This window comes from Clarias gariepinus, chromosome 7 (assembly GCF_024256425.1).
Source record: "Clarias gariepinus isolate MV-2021 ecotype Netherlands chromosome 7, CGAR_prim_01v2, whole genome shotgun sequence".
Taxonomy (NCBI): Eukaryota; Metazoa; Chordata; class Actinopteri; order Siluriformes; family Clariidae; genus Clarias; species Clarias gariepinus.
This window is the reverse complement of record NC_071106.1, coordinates 35167591-35190744: the sequence shown is the minus strand read 5'-3', so window position 1 is coordinate 35190744 and position 23154 is coordinate 35167591. Positions and strand designations below refer to the sequence as shown.

At 39.0% G+C, this 23154-nt stretch overlaps 1 protein-coding gene across 5 annotated transcripts in view; it reads right to left on the bottom strand.

The window, feature by feature from the left end:
* Positions 1 to 23154, bottom strand: part of celf6 (CUGBP Elav-like family member 6) — a 182795-nt gene that overhangs the window by 47727 nt on the left and 111914 nt on the right. For 3 of the 5 annotated variants that reach the window (XM_053500308.1, XM_053500309.1, XM_053500312.1), the window contains exon 4: positions 10550 to 10678. In XM_053500308.1, coding sequence (XP_053356283.1) covers positions 10550 to 10678 — 129 coding nt within the window. The remainder of the gene's footprint in view (positions 1 to 10549; positions 10679 to 23154) is intronic. The other 2 variants (XM_053500310.1, XM_053500311.1) reach the window with 1 other exon arrangement.

The following is a 23154-nucleotide window of genomic DNA, read 5'->3' as shown; positions in this document are numbered from 1 at the left end:
ATTGAGTTACTCAGACGGAGCTGATCAATGTGTCAGTTGGATTATTCAGGCTGTTTACTCTTATTCACTACAGGCTCGGCTCGGGGGGATATTTTTGAACAATGCCAAAGGGTACTATTTGTAAGGAATAAAACACAACAACGGCAGGGGGTTGGGGGGGTGGGGGTGGGTGATGTTATATGAGAATGATAAATTACTTAGTGATATAAAGTGTTGGTTAAATTTTATCATTTATTATTATTATTATTATTATTATTATTATTATTATATACGTGGGCAGCATGGTAGCTTAGAGAGTGCATAGAGTTCTCCCCGTGCTAACTGGGTTTCCTCCCACAGTACAAAGACATACAGATTAGGTTAACTGGTGTGTGTGTGTGTATGTGCCCTGCAATGGCACTTTTTTTATTCTGTATACAGGGTCATGGGGGCATGCAGCCTATCCCAGGAGACTAAAGGCACAAGGCAGGGTACACCCTGGACAGGGTACCAACCTATCGCAGGGCACACACACATACACACTCATTCACACACTATGGGCAGTTTGGGAATGCCTATTAGCCCAATCTGCATGTATTTGGATTGTAGGAGGAAACCAGAGGATACCCAACAAACACCAAACAGAGGTGGGAATCGAACCTGGAACCTGGAGGTGCAAGGAGCCACCATGCCAAAAATCTAAATACCAGTACGTACTACTACTGCTATTCTAATAATAATTATTATTATTATTATTATTATTATAACCTCTTGGTTAAAGTCTTTCCCCTTCCAAGTTGAAGCTTTACATCTGTTACAAATCACTAAAACACTCTTCACAGAAACCTTTAGCATTAGGAATGACTGTCAGAGCTTCTATTGTCAAAAAAAACCTTCGATAAATCAGCACATGGCAAAAGATTCATTCTGACTTAAAACTGTTAAAACTGCATAAAATCCTTTAAGCATTTTTTTTTCATACAAAATCACGGCCACATACATTATTTCAGGTCGCCGGGCTATTGTGTTCCATTAAATTTGAACCGTTTTCGCAACTAAGAACGCATTCACCTACTCAGGCTTTTCCCGGAAATGAGTAAAAATGTAGAGCTTTACGGTTTGTCCTCACTGCCGGTGCCTCTTTAAACGGCTGCTCAGAAACCCAATTAGATTTGTTCATATACGACATATTCATCATGTTGAACCCACAGGCAGCAAAACAATGATTCACTCAAATTACTGCTGTTGATAGCTTCACCCAGGAGAGCTACAATGCAGGAAACACACTCTCTCTCTCTCTCTCTCTCTCTCTCACACACACACACACATGCACAACACGCACAACATATTCCAGATTTTAGCTCGTAAATATACAAATGAATATTTACCTTCCCATTGAAATGGCTCAGTATTTTCTTAAGGGTCATTTCTAAAATGAGATAAATACTTTCTGTGTGTGTGTGTGTGTGTGTGTGTGTGTGTGTACTCATATTGACAATGTCTTATATTAAATTTATAAACCAGCCACTAAAGAAATTAAGTGTTTAGAATCACATTCCTGTTTGATTATATGAGGGGCGTTCAAGTCAAAACAGGACTTTTCATCGTACAGAATAACAGGAAACAGTTAAAACTCCCTTTATTTCTCTATATAATCCTCAGCTACACTAATGCACTTATCCCAGTGTTTCACTAGTGCTTGGATACCATCAAGATAAAAGGTTTTCTCAGATTGTCTTCATGTTTGAAACACTGGCCTCCCAGGAACTCCTTTAATGGAACAAAAATGTGGCAATAACGAGTTCATGTACCGTGCAAGTGGTGTTGGTGAATAATTGTGTGTACAGTTCCCACAGACAGACGCGTCTCTTCAGTCTTATCCATCGGTTTTCAAGGATCAGCTGTTCCATTCGCCGAATGTTCACAGGAACGACTCTAGTGGGCTCTGAGCTTGATAATAACTTTAACTCATTACAAATCCCAGTTTGACTTGAACATTCCTCATACATATACTGTATACTGACATCATACTGTTATGTCTGTTTTGTCACCTATCTTATATCTTTCATGTGATATAATTCAGCTTCTTTTCTTTTTTCACTTTTAGGTTTTGATAATTGTTTAAAGCATTTGCTAACTTTGGTATTTACAGTAAATAAAAACAGATAAGCAATACCATAAGCTAACCAGTTTCATGGATTTTCGGCATTATTGTAACTATAAACTAATAAAAAGGATAGCGTGCCGTTCTTTATTTTAATTATATGATATTTGCACGGTGGTGTAGTGGTTAGCACTGTCGCCTTGCACCTCCAGGGTCCGGGTTCGAGTCCCAGCCAGGTTTTCAATTCCTGCCTCTGTGTGCATGGAGTTTACATGTTCTCCTCGTACTTGGTGGGTTTCCTACAGGTACTCTGGTTTCCTCCCACAGTCCAAAAACATGCAGGTTAAGCAAAATGTCATGTGTGTGCCCTTCAATTGATTGGCACCCTGATAAGAGTGTACCCCTAAGTCTCCTGGGATAGGCTCCAGGCTCCCAGCGACCCTGTATACAGGATTAAGCAGTATAGACGATGAGTGAGTGAGTGAGAATACTTGTTGGCTGTATTATATCACTGCTGTATTATAAGTTGATTTAAGGACATTATGACTGCAAAAATAACAACCGCATCAGACCACATAACAATAACCCGTGGTTGATCTTTTTTTCTAGCACAGCATGTGTATGACTCAAAATCCATTAGTCGAAACCAGCACCACTGTCTGACATTTTGTGCAGTGTTGTTTTTGTACTGTATATCATCAGATACAGTAGGTGTAGAGGAATGTATTGCACTTTATCATTAATCTATCACTTTTATTACCGTAAAGCAAATGCTTGGTTTAATAGTTATATCACATATATGTATAACGTACTGTAGATGAACATCTGGCAACCCTGCAGGACTTCCTTATACACGATTCGACATTATATACACTTGAACAATACAGATACAGAAACATGTGGAAGTTTCCTCTAGTCATGCACTGTTGGTTTCTATTTTTGCCCCATTGCTTATGGATAAAACTGTTATAACACTGTCTGCCTGTTTCCTGCCCCCAGACAAGAACTTCAACTTCACTTGGGAAAAAAAGATATGTTGCATGTCTGACTCTTTTCCTATCAATACAATACATTTTTTTAATATAAAAAAGATATAAAAGAACAGAGCTGTTGTATGATATGGAAAAGAAGGTGAGAAAAATGTAAAGGGAAAAAAGGACTGGATCAACCAAACTTCACAATAAAAATCCACAATAGGATAAAAAAAAGTAAAAATATTGTTGAAGAATTTAGACCTTAAGAAAGGTCCCTGATGAGCATGGGAAATGGTTTGATTTCTTTCAAATAAACCCGATGTAATGTAATGTAAACCCAACACCGCCTTCCATATGGATATGAACCTTTAGAGCGCAAAGAACGCCGAGTGGACGCCGCGCTGCTCTGAGATTCGCCGTCTTTCATTTGCAGAGCAGAAGCGGCGGCAGGAACATCCTCCCAACAAACCCCGCAGTGGTCAATACATGAGCGAGCGATCCTCAAGGCAGCAACTGCACAAGCAAAACTTTGACTTTCTTCAAACACGGCACATTAAAAAGCACACAAAAGCGTTTTCCGCGACCAACTTTCTCCCTGACCCAGATACAACAGAATAGAGGAGAGAAGAATCGCAAATCTTCAATGAAGTGAAAGTGATGAGGGACTCGAAAATTACAGAGTGTACAAGGGGGGAGAAGGAGGGGGAAGGGACATGTGGAGTGAAAGTAAAAAAATAAAAAATAAATAAAATAAAATAAAAATTGTGGCAGCTTTTAGCCGTGAGGTTTCCGTGCTCCCTTTTGAATTCACAGCGAAAATAATATGCATGCATGAATTCGCTCTGTTTGAATAGCCGACGTGTATAGGACATCATAATTACGGAACTAAAAGCCATATCTCTATTATTACAGCTACGTCTGAACTCTATGCGCGGTCCCTCAGGGAGCGCTGGAGAAAAGAGAGCCATGCATATTAAACTTCTTGGCCTTTTTTAAAGGGTGCAGAGACTCGGAGAGGCCGTATGAATTTATATCAATAGAGTGACAGAAGGAAAGTGTTTTGGTCTGGTTTAAAGTAGAGGAGGAGGAGTTGGGGGGGGGGGGTTCCTGGAAGCAAAGCTCGTAGTGCCTCTGCCAAGATCATTTGCAATGAGATTTTTAAAGACCACAGGGATTTGGAACACACACACACACACACACTGCATGTTTTTCCACATATATTAGCTCCGTGAAGACGAGATGAGTTTGCCACGTACTAAATAAACACCTTGGTGAAAAACTAAAAAGAACAAATAACCAAAAAATATACTATTTGTGACAGCTTTGAAAATCAATCAGGTCCAAACGGGAATAAATTCTGGCAAAATTAAAATTGACCAAAAGTTTTTTTTTTTTTTACACCTTTACTTTAAGCAAACTAAAATAAGTATAAAAATTCTGCCTAATGTATTTTTATTTATTCTTTTTTGTTTTTGTTTTTACTTTTTACTGATGCAAGGCTAGACTTATCCAACCATTTCTTTAAAATGTTTAGTTTGCTAACCTGCTACCATAGATGCACTTTTCTAACACAGTGATGCCAGGATTTGATCTAGATCTTGATTGCATCCCAAAAAATTTGACGAACTCGACTGGGCAGTGGTTAGGACAATGGCATACGGTCTGAAATGTCCCAGGTTCATTTACATTTACAGCATTTGGCAGATACGCTCATCCGGGATTATACTAAAAGATTATACTTTATCTCATTATGCATCCGAGTAGTTAAGGGTTAAGGACCTTGCTCTAGAGCAGAGGTTACCAGATCCAGTCCTGGAGGGCCAGTGACCAGCACAGTTTTTAATTCACCAACACCTAAACACACCCACGTAACCTAGTAATTAACAGATTAGTTAAATCAGCTGTGTTTGAGAAGAAGAATCACCAAACTGTGTTGGATTTGGAGACCATTGCTCTGGGGCCCAACTGGTTGGTGCTGGGATTTGAGCCCAGGTGCTTCCAATCAGCAGTCCAATGCCTTAACCACTGAGCTACCCCTGTACCAACAGGTTCAACACCCACCACTGGCCCTCAACCCTCAACGGCTCAGATGGATAATAAAATAAAAATGCAAGTTGCTCTGGATGAGGCTGTCTGCCAAATGCCATAAATGTAATGCTGATGTTTTAATTGCTAGCTTGCAAGCCAAGTGCACTTTTCCAAGTTGTTGAATGTCGTGATTTGATCAGCGGGCTTGTAAAAAGAAAAAAAAAATCACTTATCTATGATTAGCAAATCTATATTCAAGTCTGACACAAAGATTTGTACATTAGATGCAAATGGGAGACAAATGACTGCATAATTCAGCCTATCATGTCAGTCACGGTAACAACAATTATACAGGTGTGTATATGTATATATCGGTGGCAATCAGAATTTAAACCTATAGTTCCTGTAAATCAAGTTTATTGCCAAGTTTATTCGGCATTAAAAAAAAAAAAAGAAAAGGAGAAAAATATAGGGTTCAAAGATCAACAGTTCTTAAAACCAAGAATTAGCAGTATTTTTATCACCTTCTTCGTTCAGAAGGAAAGAAGGTTGGATGTTATCATTAAGTGAACAGCACCGGTGAGCTCATTATATTTAATCTGGTTTTGGTTTTGTCACATCTTGTTGTTTGTTTGATGAAACTCGCCTTTTTCTGTTTCATCCATTGTGCATTTTGAGCAGTTTGGTGGTTTAGGTGGTCGTGTTTTAGGTGTCATCTTAATAGTTGTTTTTTTTATTATTATTTTATTTGTTTGTATATTGTTTGGACTGTAATCAGAGCTGCAGTGCAGTGAATCTTTTAAGAATTATTATTTTTTTCCTTGGGCTGGAGAGTCACGTCATTATATCACTGTATACTGTAAATCCATGTACATCTCTAGTTTTATAGCAATGTTAGCGCTAGCGGCAATGATAGTGACAAAATAAAAAAATGCAGCAAAAAAGTTAGAGGCAAGCACAACAACATCAGAGGCACACTTCAACAGCTATGCAAGCAGTTCTCCTGGCTTTATCACTCATTCACTCATTCATCCTCTATATGGCTTAATCCTGTATATAGGCTCACGGAGAGCCTGGAGTCTATCCCAGTCTACAACCTGGAAAGGTTGCCAATCCATCGCAGCACACACACACATACACACACTGTGAGCAATTTGGGAACGCCAATTAGCCTAATCTGCATGTCTTTGGACTGTGGGAGGAAACTGGATTACGTTGAGGAAACCCACCAAGCATGGAAAAAAAACATGCACACAGAGGTGGGACTTAAACCTGGCCAGGAATCAAACCCAGACCATGAACTGGTTCAAAATTTGGCACCGGTATTTTCAACCAGAGTATCCAGATATATTTTCTCCTAGTTGAGCGTCATTCCAGTGCACTATGCACAGAACAATACTTATAAATGTAATGCTTGATTGTGAATAATACTGTATATTTCAAAGTCTACATATGTTGTTGATTAATCACTGGAGGAAACTTGGGTGAGCTGAAGCTTTTTATAACATGGCAAGAATGTAAATTACTGTATTTACCAGAGGGGGTGCTCTTTCACAGAACTGACACAATGTAATCATGCGTTATACTTAAAAGAAGGTGATGGTGGGGAAAAAAAAAAGTCGTTCCAATTAGCGAAAATCCTACACGCAATACCATTTGGATGGAAAATGTGAATGTTAGTGTGCTAATGAGGTTTTATTTATACACAGCCCGAAAGCATCACCCCAACTGTGCTGGATGCTGTGCCCAAGTTTATGCACTGGATTATGTATGGGTTCTGTAGGACATATGTTGAATGATAATTGAACATTTATGAATAAAAGATTTTAGTGGTAGTCAGTGTCATTTCTTGAGGAGGGAGGTCATTTAAGTTTGGTGCAAAGAGAAATCCGTGGTTTGTGGTTTAGCGAGAGAGAGAGAGAGAGAGCGAAAGTACTGAGAGGCTGCTGAGGGAATAACGGTGATGTAATTGATACCAGGATGTTCCACAAAATTACATGTAACTATAAATGGGAAAAAAAAAAAAAAAAACCCTACAGTATGTCATTCTTATTACTGGCAAACCATTGTGGAAGAGGGCGGCACGGTGGCATAGTGGTTAGCACTGTCGCCTTGCACCTTAATGGTCTAGGTTCGATTCCTGTCTATGGTCCATGTGTGTGTGTGCATGGAGTTTGCTGGTTGTCCCTGTGCTTGGTGGGTTTCCTCCAGGTACTCTGGTTTCCTCCCACAGTCCAAGGACATGAAGGTTAGGTAAATTTGTATACCCAAATTGCCTGTAGTGTGTGAGTAAGTGAGTGATTGGGTCCCTTTCCAGGGTGTACCCTGCCTCGTGCCCTAACTCTCCTGGGATAGGCACCCCCTGCGACCTTGTACACAGGATAAAGCAAATGAGCAAGAGTATTGTGGAAGGGTAATCAAACAATTCTGAGTGTTATAGTCTAGGTGTATATTACAATATGTATTACTATAAAACACACAGATCACATCACATCATCACTGATTATTTTCCTGTAATGCCTTGTGTTTTATTTGTTACCTATGTAAGAAGAATTGGTTTTATCCCAGCGTAATCCTAATAACAAGAAGACAAAAAGCCAGTCGGGTTATTACAGGAACTCACCACGGTGTAATTACAGAGGAAGTCTCGAATCAACCAAAAATAAATACAAAATCCATAACCTTTCTACAGGTGTAGAATAGAGAGAAGGGAAGACGAGAATGAGTAGGAGGTGTTTGCATTGTGTGTAGGACTAAGAAAGTGGAGAACTGAAGGTGTGAGGAAGGTGAGAGAAGGAAGGTGTGAGAGGCAGGCGTCTGCAGAGGAAAAGACTGAATAGGTGTGAGAAAGAGAGAGGGGGAAGCAGCGAGAGCCCGATCGCGTATAGGTTGAACGGAGAGGAGAGGAGGCGAAGGTGCAACTGGAAGGGCGCACTTTTAACGAACACTTCTCAGGTGTGTTTTATTCTCAGTCCAGGTGCACGGACCACATTGGAAGCACACCAAAAGAGTCAAATAAAGAGGTATTTTTCTTTTCTTCTCATTATATTTTCTATATGGATTTCCAACGTATGTAATACATGGTGCACTCAATTCAAACCAGGACTTTGTATTGTGTAGAATAAGTGAACATACAGTATGAGAGGAAAATCCCCAGTTTGACTTCAACGCCTCTGTAATATACGAATTTGTTCCCAATGTTTCTTTCTATACACAGGATATACTGTATATGAATTACTCAATCTCTCACTCACTCACTTCCTATACCGCTTATCGAGTGCAGGGTTATGGGCAGCCTGGAGTTCATGCAAAGGGGCACAAGGCAGGGTACAAGGCAGGGTACACCCTAAAGGGGTGCCAATGGACAGAATTAGGAATGAGGATAATACAGTAGAGGGACAGTGTAGGTAGGATGGTTTGGGGGCAAAGATAGAGAGATCAGATTAAAAGGAGAATGTTAGAGATGGACAAGAGCTGGTTTTTTGATGCGGTGAGGGAGGACATGCAGGAATTCCAAAAAAAGATGTGATGGACAGAGGTGGATGGAGACAAATTGTTCACTTTGATAACAGCACCAGACGAAACAAAAGAAGTTAGCCTCATCTGCATTTCTTTGGACTGTGGGAGATAGTAGACACAATCCACGCACACAGACCCAAATGGGACTCGAACCCTTGACCATGGAGAAGCATGACTCTCTTATACTACCTTGCCCTTTTTCTCTTTCCCTATACTGGTCCTGGGTGAGCTGATCAAACTTAATGTTCAAATCCCCAATCACAAGCCTAATATACAGAGACGATGCCCAAAACAAGAGTACAAGCAAAGCAAAATGCTATATCTCCTTTTCTCGTCCCATTTCCTGCTTATTTAAACATAAGTGTTGTTAACAGACCGCATCATTGACAGGTTTGAAACAGCATGTACAGTTGCAGTTCACGAAGCAGAATTTATGTAACGTTTCTGCCTGAAAACAAAAGGCATCAGGCTCTGACGTAATACATGTTGCTTATCCTGGGAACAAGGGGTATACTGTGGAAATGAACATTGGATAGGACCACATCATAGGGTATCATGCCCAAATATTTACATCCTGGAGCAATTTGCATAGCCAGTCAACCAACTGCTGGAGATTTGAAGGACATGCAGAACTTCACAAACATTAACCTGATCTTGAGATTGAACCAGGGACCTTGGATTTTTGTCCTATCTCCAGATTCCACACAAGCCAGAGCAGCAGGAAGTGCTGTCCCATCGTGGGTTCACCACAGTGGACCATCCAATCCGCACAGAACTTGGTCAAAGTTTTACACTGGATGCCCTTCCAGACACAACCCTCCTATTTTATCCGAACTTGGGACCCGCACTGCATCCAGTGGCCGGGGTTCGGGCGCTGGGTGGGAAATGAAGACAGACCTTTCTCTTGGTGGGCGAGAAACCAACGACTTAGCCACCAAAGCCCAACAGGAAGTGATAAGTAAGGAAGAATAAATGCTAAAACTGTTCAGTTTCATTTACAAAGTGCTTTTACTGAAATAGTGCACGTCTACAGAAATCCAAAGTTAAACGTAGACCCTTAAAGGCAATGTCGAAAGAGTCTCCAAAGGGAACCAGTTCTTATTTGGTTGACAGCTGATAATGGTATTATCCATAAGCAGATTTACAATGTTTTATTAAAAAGGTTTACTTTAATTCTGTATGTATTTAAGCTTTGCTATAAAAAAAAATGCCCGAGGGTCTATTTATTGGCACTAGTCTTATTAACACATTTTATATAATGCATAACTATTTTTTTCATCCTCAAAGCACTACTTTAGGTCTCTAGGGGATATCCTTGGGATGTAATTATTTTATGCATATGATGCATCAGGATAAAGAAAAGAACATGTGGCCAAAAAAAAGCACCATTGTAGAGGAATCACATTTTTCACCAGCACCAAGCAAAGAAAGCAACAGGAGATTTGTGTGTTGAATTGAAATGATTGCAATTGGCTTGAGAACTCTACATTACGAAAACCTGGAAGCATAGTGCTGAACTGCCAACTTCGTGGTCAGAAGAAATATATGTATGGAGATGAATTAAACGCTTAGTGAAGCTGCATTATAAAATAAATAAATAAATAAATAAATAGTAGAAAACACAATAATTTTTATGCACAGTGTGATAAGAAATCACAGCATTGGGATTAAACATGTGTGTGGCCATAAGAAAACCACTTGTTGATGAGACCAATCAGTAAACAGGCTACAATTTGCTAGGGAGCAAAAAAATTGACTTTGGAGCAATGGAACATGCCATGTGGTCTGATGAGTCCAGATTGAGCCTATTCCGCAGCGATGGACATGTCAGGGTAAGAAGGGAAGAACATGAAGCAATGCACCCATCATGCATAGTGGCCACTGTACAAGCCTCTGAGTGATTAGGGTGAATGGGATAGAGAGAGGGAGGTGTGTAGGTGCTGACCCTTACTGGCCCCATCAGGCCCCCGGAGCACGGTGCACTCTTCAATCTGGCCAAACGTCTCGAAAAGCCTGCGCACATCCTCCTCGCTCTGCTGCTTCCCCAACATTCCCACAAAGAGTTTCCGGTCTTCTGAGAGACACACAGAAAGAAAGACAGAGAGAGCAGGACGACGTTTTAGTTTATTATGAGACTAAGATTCTGTATGTTTGATTATATGAGGAAACGGTAAAAGCAAAAGAGAAGGAGACTTGTTTAGACTAAGAAACCTGAAGAGTTTGATTGTGAACGCACAGCTCATACATGCAGAACAGCGAAACTGGGAAACATACACCACTTATCATCATGACTCTCTAGATACTGTATAACCTCTGAAAAATGTATTATTTCTGGAAGAATGTGTATGCTTAGCGACAAGGGCTGTCAGGAGAGACCTGGTTGTCAGGCAGAAAGGTGATGAAAAGAGTTAAGAAACAAAAGTGTAACTTGAGTTCTGAGCTTTGTTCAAACCCAAGGCTAAAGTTCTACTAGATACATACACTGGAGAATAGTGCCAAGGATAGGTGATATAAATAGGCATTTCCACCAAAGTTCCTGAAACTTTTTAGGGAAATCTACAGACTCTTGCAGAAATCTTTTGAATGAGAGCTACGCAGTTCCTGGTTTGGGCTTCAACACATCATGTATTTCAAATAATTCAATTATTTAAAGTACCGAAAGTGGCAAAAAGTCTGTAATGTGTTTGAAATTTCATCATCAGTAAAAAAAAGAGCAGCTCTATTCAAATTTTTTTAAAAGTTCTATTTAAATTCAAATACACCAATTATTGCATCTTTGTAAAATGCATAACTTTTATAATGTCCAGTATGATCATGCTTTCACATTTGCATCTGATCACTTACTGTAATAACTGTCAGGATAGCACATACGCCTATACTTTAGTGTCACGTTGGCGTAGCGATTAGCACCCCCGCCTTGCACCTCCAGGGTACGGGTTTGATTCCTGCCTCGGGTTTGTGTACATAGAGTTTTCATGTGCTTGGTGTGTTTTTTCCCACCGTCCAAAGACATGCAGATTAGACTACTTGGCATTCCCGAATTATGGGAACCCAAAATGTGCCCTGTGATGGATTGGCACCCCGTCCAGGCTATACCCTGCCTTGTGCCCTAGGTCTCCTGGAATAGGCTCCGGGCCCCTCCGCGAACCTGTATACAGAATAATGCGGTGTACAGTAGATGATGAGCGAGTGAGTGAAGGTAGAAACCTCAGTTCACAAAGCTCTTAAAAAATCTCCTGAGTAGAAACATGCTCTATAAATAAAGAAAAGTAATTCGTTGTCCCATTGCATTTCAGTTTCATCAGCATCTTGCATTCGTGCTGTCCCGAAATGCAATCGCTGTTCAATCAAAGCCCTAATCCATACAGGAAACATGTGCTTTTACTGTTCAAATTAAGTTTAGCCATTTATAGTTTCTTACTGGATTCTTCATTCCCTCTTTATTAGATTTTAGATATTAAAAGATTCTGGTATTAGATTTTGGATATTAGATATTAAAAGATATTATTAGATTCTGTGTGCATACGACTGGTATGGCATAGTACAGGCAGTACCATAACATGTATAACATACCTTTGAGAGTATCCTGGTACATGTTCCATAATATCATACCACAGTACGTGTTAGAACCATGCACCATATTATACTATGTGCACCATTCTTCCAAAGTAACTATGTATTATGTACCATGGTGTAGTACACATGTACTATATCAGCAAGTAAGTACCACGGTACTGTTAAAGATACCATCGGTCTACTATGCCAGAGTAAAATATCTTATGGGCAGGAATAGTCCACAACCAATTACAGCAGCGTGCATCAAATTTGATAGACATATAAGTTTCCCTGAGATGTTGAATATTAGATCAGTACAATCAACTCTGCCAAACAGGAAGTCAGCCAACCTTCTAGACATTTTATCAAATTCCTATTAAATTTAGAAAGCATGATGTGATGATATCCATGATGATAAATTTGTGAAGGAATTTTCAAAACAGAAATGGTGTTTCAATATCAAGACGATTAATTATTGTCAGCACACCAAATAAGCATGAAATATAGGAGGGTTTCACTGTGATTTCAATGGAATGTGGCCCAAAGTTTCAAGTTTATGTTCAGTGAAACGGCATAATAACGTCCACATATCAGTACTGCCTTGTGAAAAGGACATTGCTGGACCCGTAGTGCTTGGGCGCACCAATCACAGCTTTAAACATGCTCTTGTTCTTCTTAGGACGTTTACACATTAGGCACGTTTGATTTGTACCGAACACAGAGCCGATTTCGCCACCTCGTCGCCTACCCTCTCAACAGCATTTACATTATGTGTGTGCTCTGTTCTCGGGTACGCTCGCTTGCATAGGTGTCATTATGCACCCACCTGTTTCGTTAACCACAAGAGAGGAAGAGAACGATAAAGCTTCATTTTATACCTAATATTATTAATGTTATAAATATCCCCAATATTGTTTAGGATATTAAAAATGTCAAGAGAAACACTCCCATTTGCCTTCCTACTTTATCAGCTCTGGCTGTGTAGGCTCTGCACAAACAAGGAGACAGAAGGCACTAATGATGTCACGTCTAAACATCTGTTTCTGTTCTTAGGAATGATTGGCTTCCATATCTGATTTGATCAATGCCCCAGTCCACTGTATCTTTCTCAAAACACTTTTTTTTTTCCAGCAGACAGTTCCCGTGCACAGAACAATTGCGTTCACACTGATCAAAATTAACCAGGTTTTGGGGTTAAGTGTTCCCGGAAATGATCTCAGGGCCCTAAAGTAAAAAAAACAACCTTATTCATCTTCTTTTCCTAGTGCCTACCAAGCTTGTGCAGGTACTGAATCTCTAAACCTCATCATTGTCTTATCGTCTATACTGCCTTATCCTGTGTACCAGGTCACAGGGGGCCTGGAGCCTAGCCAAGGAGACTTGAACAACATACTGTATACACACACTTATTTACAGACGACGGGCAACTTGGGAACACCAATCAGCCTGGACTGTGGGAGGAAACCGACATACCTGGAGGAAACCCACCAAGCATTGAAAGAACCTGCAAACTCCATGCACACACATGGCATCGGTGGTCACCACTAAGCCACTGTGTCATCCTATCTAAACCTCAAGGTGTTATAATCCCAGTGTCTGCATTTCATTGTAATATACAAAACATTTGTTTCCTGCACGATATCAAAGCTCTTATGCGATGTGGAATGAAGTGGAGAAACAGAGCGCTTGGAGAAACATAGCACAATCTGCTGTAGGGGATGGCATGATTAATTTAACTGAGAGAGTGAAAGAGACAGAGAGAGAGAGAGAGAGAGAGAGAGAGAGAAGGGTGTTTACATGTACCCTGATTCTGCTCTCTTGTTTGTTGTTTTCACTGATGAATCACGATTCCTGGTTATACCGCGATGTCTGCCCCGAAATCTGATCCAACATCATTGTTTTTCCCCTTATTAGCTATCTACACTAACAATTTGAGGCACAGATCTGCAAATTGAATGTTTTTAGATCCTACTGCAAAGGTTTGGATCCAATTAACATGAATGTCGCATATCTGCATAAAGGCAGATCCAATCAAATAGGAATTCAATGTAATCTACATACATAGAAATGTAATCATTCTGTATACCAAGAATTACTACAATAGGTTCAATAAAAAAAAGAAGATGTAATATAGATATATTAGTCTTCTTTTAATGAAAATGGGAAACAGATAAAATGAGCGTGGTTATTATAGATCCGGGGTTATCAACGTTTGTTGCAGTCAGGAACTCCTTTAATTGTAAAATAAATCCCACCGACCCTCGGTACAGATATACGTTTAATCCATTAAACTTAGGTGTCAGATAATGGAGGTGCATGCACCGAGTGCAGGAGTTTAATGAAATAAAGGACAAAACAAAATGAACCAAAGACAGTGAATCAAAAACACACAGTATACTACAGGCAAGAAGAAGCTGTGGACCATGAAACATTTTAATAATAAACTAGACGTGCCCGTGACTTCATTCACATGGAATTTAATTGCACACTCATAAGCGCGTATTAAAAAATTCACACCGCCATCTGTTAAATTTTGAAATGAACTAATGATAATAATTTTTTTTATGATATAGGGGCGTTTTCCATTGAAATTTCAAAGTAGCATGTCTTCTCTTCCCATGAGCTTATTGCGATGAAACAAAGTCTATATGTTTCCTCAAGCTTGGCCAAATACAACCATAAAAGCACCATTAAAATCTATTTAGTAGTTTTTACGGGATGCTTGCACAAACAAACAGACAAACAGACAGCCTATACATTCCAAAAACCATCTTGTTCATTACTCATCTTACGGTCCCCAAATAAAATAAAATGTACAGACATGCCCACTTCACAGTTTTGTTATATAGAAGATGTATAGATACAGATAAAAAAAAAGTAGATACAGAATAGTCTGTGTTTATATAGAAATGCTAATCAAGGGAAAGTCATAAAAGGTGAGATGATCAGGTCAGGACATGACATAATCATGTAATTAGTTGGGGATTATGGAAAATTAAGTTTTGGATTTTTAATTTGTTAAATTCACGTGATCAGTCATCAGGCGAACTCTTAATATACGTACGATCATAATAATAAATGTGTTTTCTAAAAATACAGTAAATATGTACTCACTCTTACTCATAATTTTTACCACTTTATCCTGTATACCTATTATACTCCTATCCCAGGAGACTTGAGGTACACCCTGAATGGGGTGCCAATCCATCACTGGGCACACTCATATTCACACACTATGGAAAACCAAATAGCCTACCCTGCATGTCTTTGGACTGAGGGAGGAAACCAGAGGACACGGAGGAAACCCACCAAGCACGGGGAGAACATGCATCGAACCTAAACCCTGGAGGTGAAAGGAAACACCGCTAACTACTAGTCCACTGTACCATCTACGCTAAATATAAAATATTACATTTATTAAATATTTATTTAAAAAACATTTATTTAAATCATCTCAAATTTGAAATAGAAATACATGCAAACAAACAAATAAATAAATAAATACATGAAAATAAAAATAAATTAAATGCTAATAATATATAATAATAAAATATATATTTTTACATAAACATACCGCATATTGTATTTTAAATCACCGCATTGGGTTGTACAACTTTTTTTTTCATATCATTCCTTCTCTATTTATGTTTTTGTTTGTTTGTTTTGCTTTATTTTTACTGTCCATGATCCAATATTAAAATGCATTCATGGAAAAACAGAAGTGTGTCAGGATTGAAAAGGTTTTTAGAGGCGCAGGGACATTTCACTTGGATTCTACACACACACAAAGTAAAAGAGAAAGAGAGAGAGAGAGAGAGAGAGAGAGAGAGAGAAGGACAGAGAGTAAATAAATAAATAAATAAATAAATAAATAAAGCCCTGGGCTGGGTTTCTGTTTGTGTGAAGTGAGATCTCACCACCCGTCTTGCACGTTTAAAGTTCAAATGAGCTGCACAAGGTGCATGATTGCTTGGACATCCACACACACACACACATACATGTACCTGTCACCACAAATGGGCATCTGTTCAATAAACGTGCATCTGTGTGGAGAAAGGCTCATTAAAGAAACAGTGTGTAGGTGTCAAGGAACGAGATAAACCCAGGGGAGCTGCATCACTTGGGTGGGCAAGCAGACCAGAAAAGTATGTGCGAGTGTGCAACTGTGTGTGTGTGTGTGTGTGTGTGTGTGTCATCAGAAATAATGATCTGAGCTCCGGCTATGTGAAGCAAACCAGTGTTGGCACAATTCTCATTAGCTAGGCAGCTAGCATCAAATGTGTGTGTGTGTATGTGTGTGTGTGTGTGTCTTTTTATATCTTTTTAAAGGTAGATTAAGCATTACAGATTAGCTGCTACAGTCTAACTAACGCTTTCTCTTTCTCAGTATTTTTCCATTATACTTTCAAAATAAGGGTCGGTTTCAAGCAGGAACTAATCCACACTCTCACTCCACTCTCACTCACTCACTCATCATTTATACCGCTTTATCCCGTTTACATACTCACACACTTCGGGCAATGTGGGATCTTCAGTTAGACTAATTTGCATTTCTTTGGACTGTAGAAGAAAACCAGAGTACCCAGAGGAAACCCACCACCAAGCACATGCAAACTCCATGCACACAGACCACAAAGCAGGAATCGAACCCAAAACCTGATGGTGCAAGGCGACAGTGCTAACCACTATATATTCCACAATATAATAAAAATAAAATAATGCATACTGTAGTTCAACTGATTGTTGTTCAGAATTTGGCACAATCAACACTGGCAACAAACAAACTCAGCTCAGATTTAAATTTCCAGATCAAGAACCTAAACAAAATATCATAAAAATCCAGTTTCACAAGTGTGTACACCATGTAACTAATACTTTCTTAAAGCACCTTTTACTAACTCTTCTTGGGTATCTTTTCTGGTTGTTACAAACTTTATCATAAAATATTATTCCATCCGTGATTGCAAAAACGCTGTAGATCTATCAAATTGTAAATTGATTTCCCATACACAGCCCAGTTGAAGCCACTCCACAGTTTTTGTTTTTTTTTTGTAATAGGATTTAGATCTGGGCCCTGACAGGGCCATTTCAAAACCTTGATCTTCTAAAGCCTTTGCTTTGTTGACATGGATTTGTGCTTCAGGTCTTTATCGTGCTGGAAGATTTATTTATTTATTTTTCAATAAATATATATATCTTTAGCTTTCTAACAGAAACCTTCAGATTTTGTGTCGAAATAAGATGGTATTTGGAGCTATATACAGTATGAGTCCCTCAATCTTAACTTCAATTTCCAGTTCTGGCAGAAGAGAAGCAGCTCCATGGCATGATGCTGCCACCACCATGCTTCACATGCATCACACCATGGGTATGATGTTTTGTGGAACTTGTTCTGTTTTGGCGCTGAACATACCATTTGGAATTATATATGCTATATGGAGAAAGGTATGATAGATAAAGATGTGTATCAGTGACGATGATATTATGGAAAGGAAACAAATATACTATTTTTAGTTTCTGATTGACATCCTTGTGTAGTGGATAACACTGTGGCTCTGCACCTTCAGAATTGAGGGTTCGATTCCCACCCTATGTGCATGGAGTGTGTGTTTTCTCTAGATAATCTGGTTTCTTCCAACAGTCCATGCAGGTTAGGATATCTGGTGTGTGCTCCACAGTGTGCAGGTCATGGATTGGCATCCTTGTCTAGGGCGTACCCTGTCTCGTGTGGAACAGGCCCCAGTCCTCCAGGGTATGGAGAATGAGTGAAGGTACTGATTGGTTGATAATGGTGAAAAAATGTCATTCTACAGTATATGATAAAGTTCAGATCTTTAATCTCTTTACTCACTATTAGTACCTCAAATGTCTGTAGTTCTGAAATTCTGCCCCTCTCAGTGTATGTTCTTCTCAGCAGACTTTACACCATGCTGGTGCAACAGGCAGCTGACTCTTTGTGCAATACAAAAAATCCTCATGTGTGTTCCTCTCTCGTTCTGGCTCGTGCTCCGTAACGCTCCAGTGTTAAGAGACACCTCCATCGGGAGTCTTTTGCAGACCTAATGTCAGCTTTACAAGGCTAATTAACTAGCCAGGAGAACAACCGAGGAACATTTCCGATGTGTTAGTGAAAGCGCAAAAAGATGAAATAATAATAATAACAATAATAATAATAAATCACCCCAGGTGGAAACGTTCAAGTGTTCCTTCGAGCTTTCCTCAGGGATCGACATAGAGGGGAAATAAAATCTATTTCTATTTCAGTATTGTTACGCAGCCAGACCAAACTCATGGTTGTAATTTATCTTTCTCATTTCTTCTTTTTAATCCATGCTTAGTGCGATGACAGAAAAATCAAGCAAACGTATAGCCGCTGAGATTCACTGAGCATCACAGGCAATACTTTATTAGCATCTCAATAGCATCTCAAGCAGCTCCAGTGGATTTGAGTCGTCGTTGTTGTTGTTCTAGTAGTTGTTGTTGTTTTAATTTTCGTGTGTCTTATTTTCTCTGTTGCTCGACGCTCGACTTCTAAAAGCCTCTCCAAAACAAAGTGCTGCTTAGCGTTCATCTGAGCATGACTCCTAAACACGTATTTAAATTCAACAGCCACCAAGAGCACGGATCAAGCGTTCCGCGCGTTCGCCGAGCGCAGCGCAAAGCGGGGCTTAAACCATTTAATAATGTTGCCGATTAATAATGCGACCTTTCCTCCCCGAGCACTCCTCACATCCTTTATATTAAGAGCTTCCTCTTCCCATACGGAGTCACGTATAATAGCGGAAACGAGAGGACGGTAAACGTGTGAAGTGCAGTACTTGTAACTTTGACTTGTTGCTTTTAACTTTGACTAAAGTTGACTTACGAATGCACACATGAGTACTAGTGCACAGCTTTCTCTCTCTCTCTCTCTTCCCCTCGCGCTTCCTCCCACTCCTCTCCGACAGAAGGCAGAGGAAATTGTCTGGAAAATAAACGGCTGTCAGTCCGAGCGGGCCGCCGCGAGTGGACGGCCCTCATTCCGCAAATGCAAATAACACAAAGACGGATCAAAAAAAGCTGTCAAAACACTAGTGACATCTGACAATTGCTTGTCTCATGGAGGCTTTTCATTCCAGCTCACTATATTAAAAATTAATGGATTTCACACACACGCCATATGCTGTCAAGATTGATGCTTCTCTCAGTGGAATAAAGTGCGACTCTTCTTTTAGGCAGAATTCCGAGGCTTTCTCTCTCCCTCTCTCTCTCCCTCTCCTTCCTCTTTCCTCGACAGTGAAAAAAGATTGAGCAGTTGAATAAACCTACGTAAATAAATATGGGTTATTTTCCCGTCAAAAGTAATCATGTACGAATACAACAATGAGTACCTAATCTGATGAATAACAATTTCTAGCAAAGTTTGCACATTTAAAATGATAACTAGAGTTTGTTTCTCGAGTCCAAGCCTCATAACATCACTATTTGATAAATAACACATACTCTGCTGTGCAAAATTCTTTAGCCACCCCTCATTGGTTTATATTTTGCTTCCAAAGAGCCAGACTTGCATGCATTTTAAAGGACTAGTTTTTTTTACAGGAATGTTTTTTGTTTGTTACGCCACACAGTGACCTGTTAACCATGCAAGAATAAAAAGGCATCAAACTTAAGGCATGAATCATAGAGAAACAGATGATCAGGCCAGTGATTAGTATACTGGTGGTGCTGAATGGTTGGAACAGACAAGAGGGGAAATGAGGTTGCTGCAGAGTTTGTTACATAAACAACCAGTTTTAAAATTTATAAGGCATTTAGTTCGCATTTCATTAATTCAATCTACAGAATTTATATTCACGTACAGCCAAAACACAGTATTATAATAAGCTAGAAGCTACTTCTAAAGTTTATTCAATATAGAATTGATTAATCTTGCCTCCCTAAAAATTTTAAGTTGCTAACTTAGAGAGATTTTCAACTCTTCCTAATGCCTTATTGAATTTCTACATAGTGTTTACAGCCAAAGGAAGGAAGGAAGGAAGGAAGGAAGTAGGATGAGGCAGGGAGGGAGAAAGAGGCATTTTACACATTCCTGAACTATTTGTAAGAACGCACTGAATTAACCTGAATTACAGGAAATAGGAGGAAAGCAAAAGTAATAGTGACAATTAAGTATAAAGAAACAAACAAAAAAAGAAAGAAAAAGAAAGAAAAATGGGAAGGAAAATATAACAAAATAATGATTTAAAAGTGATTGTGACAAAGAAGGACAGAAAGAAAAAAAGGCAGAAAAGCAAACAAGCGAGGACCATAAGGAAGAAAAGATAAGAGAGAAGGATAGAAAAAAAGTGAAGAAATAAATAGGAAAGAAAGGAATGAATGGAAAGTAAACAAGATAAACTGTAAATATAGCCTAAATAGAAGAGGAAAATGTAATCATGACTTAGTAACATCAATCTAAAAAGAAAAGGGATTAATAAAGTAATTATGACAGAAAAAAGAAAGAAAAAAAAAGAAAATCACAGAAGCAAACCAGCAAATATATAAGGAACAATGGAAAGAAGAATAAATAAAGGAAGAAAGAAAAGGTAAGGAGAAGCTTCCAGAAGAACAACCATCTTGGAGCATCATACAGTACTCCAAAAGACTTGAGGCTGTAATTGGTGCCAAAGGGGCTTCAACAACAACAAAAAATGTTTCTTATGGTCTGAGAGTTCTTCAGGTGCCTTTTGGCAAACTCCAGGAGCCAGTCATGCTTCTGTCTGGCCACTCTACCATACAGGCTTGATTGATGGAGTGTTGCAGAGATGGTTGTTCTTCTGGAAGCTCCTCCACTGTCCACAGAGGAATACACAAGCTCTTTCAGAGTGACCATCGGGTTCTTGGTCACCTCCCTGACTAAGAGCCTTCTCCCCTGACCCAGTCGCCCCGCTCTAGAAGAGTCCTGGTGGTTTCAAACTTCTTCCATTTTACGGATGATGGTGGCCACTGTGCTCATTGGGACCTTCAATACTGCAGAAGTTGTTCTGTACCCTTCCATAGATTTGTGCCTTGATACAATCCTGTCTCAGAGGCCTACAGACAATTTTTTGGACCTCATGCTTGGTTTGTGCTCAGACATGCACTGTTAACTGTGGGACCTTATATAGACAGGTGTGTGCCTTTCCAAATCATGTCCAATCAACTGAATTTAGCACAGAATTTACAGCTAATCATGCATAATATTTATCTTAATTTTATGTTATACTATAAGACAGTATTTATAGTTTCTGCGCTAACAGATGATTTACTTCAGAAAAGAGAGAGAGAGACGCGGAGGGGGGCGGGGGGGGCGGACGTTATTTAGGAGCAGTGTCATTATTCAGCCTTTTGGTAAATAAAATAAAATAAAACATCTAAAATTAAACTCAGGATAAAAGCTGTCGCTTCCTCAGGTTTAGTCGCGTGTGAACTTTTGTCCATTAGGACAATGAGCTGAAACTGCTCCGTGACTGCACCTCTGTCTCTCTCTATCTCACTCACACACACACACACACACACACACACACACGCACATACATCCTGTAAGGCAATTTAAATTAATACCAAGCAAACCCAAAATTATTATTGCTCCGGGAGCTTAAATTATTGCTTCGAGAGGCAGAGATTGAAAAAAACGAGCGGCTTGCAGAGGAACATGAAAAGTGATATTTGGCTCTCCTTTGACTTTTATCTCCGGGACTCAGTTAGAGTTCCTCATTTACATGATGAGCAGAGAATATCTCTCACTGGGAGAAAGTTGCACACAGTCAGTCAATCCCATGTGGTCATTCTGCTTTTACCCAGAAGCCTTCAGCGCACATGACGGCCCGAGGTGAGGGACACTGAGACGCCCAGGACAGCTTGAGCCGCTGTCAGATTCCCTCTCACACAGGGAAAGTTTGCTTTCAGAGGTGAAATGGGGCAACAATGGACAGACTCGGTGTCTGAGAGAGAAGAGAGAGAAGAATGACTAATAACATGAAATAAAGTTTAACTCTTGGCAAACTGATGATGCTCTTAAAATTATAATTTTATATTAGCCAAAGATAGAAATAAATAAATAAATGTCCTGGCACTAGCAGAAAGAATGAATGAATGTATGAATTGGAAAAAAAATAAATAAAAAGGATTTAAATTTAAAAGCAAGAAATTTATGGCACAAGCAGAAAAAAGAAAGAAAGAAAGAAAGAAAGAAAGAAAGAAAGAAAGAAAGAAAGAAAGAAAGAAAGAAAGAAAGAAAGAAAGAAAGAAAGAAAGAAAGAAAGAAAGAAAGAAAGAAAGAAAGAAAGAAAGAAAGAAAGAAAGAAAGAAAGAAAGAAAGAAAGAAAGAAAGAAAGAAAGAAAGAAAGAAAGAAAGAAAGAAAGAAAGAAAGAAAGAAAGAAAGAAAGAAAGAAAGAAAGAAAGAAAGAAAGAAAGAAAGAAAGAAAGAAAGAAAGAAAGAAAGAAAATTAAAACTAAAGGAAGATAAAAAACGTAAAAATAGAAGTTAAAAAAAGAAAAAAAATCATTATGGCAAGAAGGGAAGGAAACAAGGAAGGAAGGAAGGAAGGAAGGAAATAAATCAGTGAATAAAAACTAATTATGGCAAGTAAATTAAAAAAGAGAGGAAGACAAAAAGGAAGATAGAAAGAAAATAAGAGAAATAGAAGTGAATAAAAAATAAGCATGGATAGTAAAAAAGAAAGAAAGATAGAAAGAAAGAAAAAATAGCAGTGAATAAAAACTAATGATGGCAAGAAAGAAAGAAAGAAAGAAAGAAAGAAAGAGTAATCATGGAAAAGCAAAAAGAAAAAGGAAGAACGAAGAAATGGCCCAAAAAGAAAAAGAGAACCAAAGAATGGATATTTAAAGAAAAGAAAAACTTGTTAACAAGTAAAGAGAAAGAAAGAAAAAAGTGAAGGAGAGTCATGATAAGGTAATAGAAGAAAGAAAGAAAGAAAGAAAGAAAGAAAGAAAGAAAGAAAGAAAAACATGGAGAAATTAATTGCGAGGTG